Below are 6,685 nucleotides of genomic sequence, written 5' to 3' on the forward strand. Positions count from 1 at the left end.
ATTCCTTCTGCTCTCAATCTCAATCTTGCTTCCTTCCCTCTCTTGTTTCATTCCCACAGCCTCAAAATTGTGTAAAGGAATTTTCAGCTTGATAATGATATTAAGGTTGAAAAACTTTTCTTAATTCCTTTCACATTTTTTTTGGCGTGGGAATGAATATTAAGAACCTATTTGGAATCTTTAGAATAAACCCTTAACCAAGATAACCAATACCATGCAACGCAGTATGTAAACACAAACAAAAAGAAAAACATCATAATATATATAGTTTGAAAGAAAAAAAAAAACCACATACAATGGTTACGAGGTAGTTGTCTTCAATTTTTTTTTTTTTTTTTTGAGGTTTTGGTTTTTATTATTAAGGATTAAAGATGGAGAGATTAAGGAACAAAAGGGATCAAGAAAAGAAAGAAAAGAGATGGAGAATGGTCGATATGATAACGGGTAATAACAATAATCCAAAGAAAGAGTTTGGTTTTGCAAATGAAAACAACAATGATTCACCAACAGCATCACCAAGAGGTGTATTTGAGGTACCTATTTCGGATTCCGACAGCACGGGGAGCAGCAACTACAGCAATGGAGGTAAACCATCATCACCAGGAGGAGGAGATGGAGGGCACCAATGGAAGGCTATGATTGATGCATTGAGGTTTAAGTCTGTGAGGAGATTTTCTAGCATTCCTTTGCTTGCTGCTAGTTATGAAATTTCTAGGAAGAATTTGAGGAACAAGTTGGCTCGTAAAAGAACAGCTAACGATGAAGATGAGAATATTTTTGATGCTGCTTTTGATCTTGATGGTATTACAAAGCCTTCTTGGAGAAACTTTAGTTATGAAGATCTTGTTGCTGCAACCGACAATTTCAATCCTGGTAAGGAATTAGCATTTACAAAATAAAGAAGGGAATTAATCAAATACTACGTTTCTTAATTCACATAATTACTACTCCGGTCTTAAATATAAGCAAATATAAGTCAAGCAAAATTAATGTATGGTTAAAAATTTGAATCAGATACATCTACTTTGTTTGACGTTTTTGCTTATAGTTGAGATCAAGGGGAGTATCATATAAGAAACCCGTAATGTTTTTGTTTAATGCTTATATATGTATATGAAGCATTGAAGTTGCATACATGGATAATTTATTCTTCAAATTTGTGAAATAGAAATTCAGTTCAATTAGTCATTTTTCAAATTATGTACCACAATTTTGAGGTTTCTATGCCCGTTTTGATAATGCAGCAAGTCAATATATTGGTTTTTCATTGGTTTTGATATATGTTTACTATACATCCATGTAGATGGAGGGACTGAATTGATCGATGACGTATTTTAATTTACATGACTAATTTGCTATTTCATAAATTTGATGGACTAAATTATTCGTCGCCTACAATTTCAAGGACCAAAATGCTGATTTATCTGATAGTTTTACAAAATGTTGAAGGAAATGTCGTTGTTTTTCCTACCTAATTGGATAAATTGTATTATAATCTTATGATTTCTGATCTTGTAGAGAACATGATTGGAAAAGGTGGTCATGCAGAAGTGTACAAAGGACGCTTACCTGATGGAATGGTTGTAGCAGTAAAGAGGCTAATGAACAATGAGAAGGAAGCTGGAGACAGAGCTGCTGGTGATTTCTTGTCGGAGCTTGGGATTATTGCTCACATTAACCACCCAAATGCAACGCGTCTCATCGGTTTTGGAATTGATCGTGGCCTCTACTTTGTTCTTCAATTCGCCCCACATGGAAGCCTTTCCTCTTTGCTCTTTGGTGCATTGCTTCATCTTTCTCTTACTTCTAAATTCAACTCTTCTTTCTATTTTGTTGTGTATGAATAGTTATAGCAGCTATGTATGGTTTTAAATTGTGGTTGCAGTTGTAGTTATATTGCGAACCCTTAAATTCCGGTAAAATATGATCATTCTCATATTTTATATTACACTTGCGGACTGCAATTTAAAATCGTGTACGGGCTACCAGTGAATTTCTATTATATATAGTGAGAGAAATACTAAAATCATACTCTCAATTCAAGCTAATTCATGAACCAAATAAATTCAACTATGCATAACTCGAGTTCAATTCATTTATTTTACAATCTCAATTTTCAATACAATTTCAGGTCATTTGGTTCACAAATAAAGTTTAAACGAATTAACTGTCGAATATAGTCTTGAATTAATCTTGTATTGGTTTGATTCACTGCAATCCCTACTTAAAATTTATTATTTATTGCTATCGAAAAGTTAAAGAAAGTGACATTAGATAACATTTCAGGTTCTGAATGTTTGGCGTGGAATATAAGGTTCAAGGTAGCAGTTGGGGTAGCCAAAGGTTTGCAATATCTCCATCAAGATTGTCCAAGAAGAATCATTCACAGAGACATCAAAGCCTCAAACATATTACTCAACAATGATGATGAAGCAGAGGTACACAATATGTTAATATTGTGAACTTCAACATATATGAATTTTTTTTTTTTTGTACATAGTAAACACTTAATTCTGAATGAACTGCAGATTTCAGATTTTGGATTAGCTAAGTGGCTTCCGGATAAATGGGCGCACCATGTTGTATTCCCAATAGAAGGCACATTCGGGTTCGCATTAGCATAAAATCAAATGATTTTTTTATGCATTTTCTTGTATGTGTAAATTCTATTTAAGAAACTATGGTTGGTAATTTTGTTGCAGGTATTTGGCTCCAGAGTATTTCATGCATGGACTTGTGGATGAGAAGACTGATGTTTTTGCATTTGGGGTATTGTTACTTGAACTCTTGACAGGTCGTCGTGCGGTTGATTCAAATAGCAAGCAAAGTCTTGTGATTTGGGTAAGTTTTCATAACCCTTTTACAATCGATACTCAAATCCTCTATGTACCCTCACATACATTGACTTTTCGACTACCACTTTTGCTTATATTTCATTCCGGATGGAGTACCTACTAATAATTTGTCGAAAGCATATGATTGACCATCTTCTGTTGTGGCCAGGCTAAACCACTATTGGACGCAAAGCAAGTGAAAGAAATAGCAGACCCAAGATTAGGAGAGCAATATGATCCAATTGAAATGAAGCTAGTCATGGCAACAGCTTCCAGATGTATCCACCACATGTCCTCAAAAAGACCATTCATGGACCAGGTAACAAAATAAGCATATTTTTTCTTTTTCACTTTGGTCTTTGCATTCACATGTGTTAGGTATGACTCATAGTTACCGATAAGTGGATACAGTTCAGGGATAATATTGTAAATGCAATCTGTACAATGTAAATTCCTAAGTTCGATTAAAAGTTTGAGAGGTAGACACAATCGGCCAAACTATGTGATCAACCATCATGTGTTCTTTGTCTGCATTTTTTTCGCACCATTATCCTTTTGAATCGGGTTTTTGTTCTAACGATATCGTCATTTTACTTTGGCAATAATAGGTTTTGCTACTACTAAAGGGAGAAGAGGTAGCAATGGACCTCACTCAAAAAACAATAGCTCCAAGGTCACTCTTGTTAGATGCTTGTGATTTAGAAGACTATACTTGTTCTAATTATTTGAATGATCTCAATCGCCACAAGCAATTAATCATGGAGATATGATGATGATTCATATATGATATTATTAGAATTGTGCTCTGTCTGTGGCCTTATAGGGTTACATGTTTATATGTGTTGAAAACTTAAAAGGGATGATATCTGTTATAGTTGTGTGTGATAATAAAGATGCCAATTATGTCACAACATAAGCTTGTGTTTTTCTTCAGGCATGACAAGATATCTTAGGATTGTAAATTAGTGGCATGAACTTGTAATGATCATAATTAGTCGCAAGAAGCACTCATAGTTTATTTAATTGAGTTACATAATGTTTTAATGATTTGATGCCATTTCAAAAGCTAATTAAACAATCTAATGTAGAGATATAGAATGAGAAAGAGTGCATGCATAAAGTCTGCCAAAGTAAATTACAAAAGTACAATAATCTTCAAAAGAGAAGAAAATGGCAATCATGATAATTTTTTAAATCTTGATGGATAAGTTGATAAAAATTTAACATCCCCATATATGCAATGTAATCCTTTGATGCTTGCTTGTTGTATTAATTAAAAATAATATACTAAAATCACTTAGTCTAATACTTTATTTTCAACACTCACTCATTTATTTATCTGATAGAATTTATGTAGGTCTGATGACTTATGTGAAAACATCTCAGAATAACGGAGTCTGCATGAATTTCACTGAATAAAAGAGAGAGTTGGTAAAAAATTACGTTATTTAAACACAATTTTGACTTTGAATATCATCAACAAATTAAATAGTGAAGATAGTTTAAATATATATGGTTAATATATTTAATAGATGGGTAATGAATATAGCAAAGCATCGTAACTCATTAATCATCAACCGAACACAATCAACCAAAATTTTAAAACTTAATTACAAACCATGATTTTCAAGTGTTAAATGTACAGATATCCACTAATATATTAATCTTTCAAATTAGGTTCAAATAGATTTTCAAATATTCAAACAAACTATAATTGCGTTGAAACATGCACTTGAAAATCGTCTCTAATAACATCCAAAGTTGTGAACATTATGCTCAATAAAGAAGTGATATGTTGTAACATTTTGTTATATTCATTAACCATTAACTAGACTATGTTGATCACATATTTAAACTACATTAACATCTTATGTATTGTTGGATTTGATGTCATAGTTTTGTTTCAAAATATTATATCTCTTCAATGTTGGTCAAATAAACAAGCACTTACATTCATTTTTTTATATATATTTTTAATATTAAAATAATATATCAATTGAGGGGGGATTTTTCTACAATTAATTGTGAATGTTGGATCCCGAAATAATAGGAAATAGGGTGTATATGTTTGATTTTAATTTTGGAAGATCAAAAGTGCTTTCAGAGGTTGTAGAGTTGAGGTTATTAAGTTTGGATGGTTCAAAAGATACTTAATTTTGCTTAATTTTGCTTGTAGAATTAAATTTACTTGAAGTGAAAATTTGTATCTCTTAGATTCTACAATTTAAAAAAAGACTTTTACAATTTGATTTTAACATTAAATTTATTGTTAAATCCACTTTTATATAAATCAATTTACACTCAACTTGTTTTTACTCCTTTCAAAAATAAAAACTTGTTTTTACTTATAATCAATTTTAGAGAATCAAGTCACTCAACAATTATTGTCATTGTCGAACCAAACATACACTAAATTCTTTGATGTCACAATTGTCTTAAATAGGGGAACGACCCCTTATTGTAGATGGTCTTATGTTACTCTATGTTACTCTCTCTGTCTCACGATGAATGACTTAACTCACTTATTCACATATGTTTGTGAATAAGTTTGAAATCTAATATATTTAATGATCTAACCAATTTTAGTTGGTCATACGATCAGGGGCGGATGGAGTGTGAAACATGGTGTGGCAGCTGCCACACCAGATTCTTTGAAGGCAAGGGAAGGAAAGTGGAAATTGGAAAACACACACCACACAAACAAAACAACGTGTTTCTTCTCCTCTTCTCTACTCTCACAATCGGTTTCTTCCTCTCTTCTCACAAATCACAATTCACAATCTCCTTTCTTCTCACAACAAACAAACAGACCTCTCCTTCCACTCTCATCAGTCAGCAGCATCATTTTCTCTCTTCACTCCTTCTTCAAATCTAGTGTATCTCTCAATTCTCACTCTAAGTCTAAGCCAAGGTAAGTGAAATAGTCAATTGATTCTCTACTTTCTCATTCATTCTACAATTGCTTTTTTAGGGTTTTAGAATTGTGAATTGAGAATTGGGGTTTTTTTTTTAGGGTTTGAATTGGAGATTATCTGTTGTTCTGCAATGAATGAAATTATTGACATGGTACTGTAATGAAAAGAAAAATTACTTACTGCCACAATTTTCATTGCTGCATGTGTTGTTTTTTAGTTCTGTTTAGGTAGGGGCTGTTAAGTGTTGTTTTGGTCCTGCTTGCAAAATTTTGTTTTGGTGCAGCTAGGTGGTGAGCTCGATTGTGATGTAGGGTTATACTTCTGTTGGCATTTTGCTTGTTGTATATTTCGGCATCATGACCGAGTGGTTTTGGTGTTTAAGTGTGCCGCCTATATACGGTCACTTTTGTATTTTCTGCCGTTTTTTCTGCGAGTTGTGGGTGCGTCTTACACCCTCTTGACGATGAATAATATTTGCGGTAAAAAATTGTTATATATTCTTTTTAGTATAATTGTATTATAGTTTCTTTAAAAAATTTGCCACACTAATATGAAATTCTAGATCTGCCCCTGCATACGATATTCGTTTGGAACTTTGAAATGTACACTACTAAAGGGATAATGTTAAATTCTTCTTTGTCTATTTCAATGGCTTAGTTGACCTTATTAAAAAAATATATCTTTTTTTTTGTCAAATAATCTAGTGGCTAGAACTCACACAATTTAATTGTGGAGAAGTAGGTGTTCGGGTTCGAATTCCAACCCCGACAAATAATATCCGATATCCCTATCAACCGAGCTAAGCTCATGGAGATAAATATATCTTTTTATTATCTAAACAAGTATTTTAAAGATATTTATTGAAATAAATAAATAAATAAATGATCAAAATATATTAGGCAAATAGTGTAATAGTTAAATTAGATTTGTAGAATG

General features: G+C 32.4%; 1 protein-coding gene across 1 annotated transcript; it reads left to right on the plus strand.

The window, feature by feature from the left end:
- On the plus strand, positions 1 to 3,857 carry LOC25501408 (receptor-like cytosolic serine/threonine-protein kinase RBK1). Its single transcript, XM_013590626.3, has 7 exons — positions 1 to 873; positions 1,519 to 1,779; positions 2,287 to 2,438; positions 2,529 to 2,608; positions 2,703 to 2,841; positions 3,004 to 3,153; positions 3,443 to 3,857. Exons 1-7 carry the CDS (start codon positions 372 to 374, stop codon positions 3,602 to 3,604), a joined length of 1,446 nt encoding a protein of 481 aa, XP_013446080.1. The 5' UTR covers positions 1 to 371; the 3' UTR covers positions 3,605 to 3,857.
- Positions 3,858 to 6,685: the final 2,828 nt, after the last annotated feature.

Source organism: Medicago truncatula, chromosome 8 (assembly GCF_003473485.1).
Source record: "Medicago truncatula cultivar Jemalong A17 chromosome 8, MtrunA17r5.0-ANR, whole genome shotgun sequence".
In the NCBI taxonomy this organism is placed as follows: Eukaryota; Viridiplantae; Streptophyta; class Magnoliopsida; order Fabales; family Fabaceae; genus Medicago; species Medicago truncatula.

What these genes read in the sequence shown, in the direction of transcription:
- LOC25501408 (XM_013590626.3), top strand. Translation starts at nt 372, where the DNA reads ATGGAGAGATTAAGGAACAAAAGGGATCAAGAAAAGAAAGAAAAGAGA. An exon ending in CCTTTCCTCTTTGCTCTTTG is followed by an intron (nt 1,780 to 2,286) that starts GTGCATTGCTTC and finishes ATAACATTTCAG; the next exon opens with GTTCTGAATGTTTGGCGTGG. An exon ending in AAAGACCATTCATGGACCAG is followed by an intron (nt 3,154 to 3,442) that starts GTAACAAAATAA and finishes TGGCAATAATAG; the next exon opens with GTTTTGCTACTACTAAAGGG.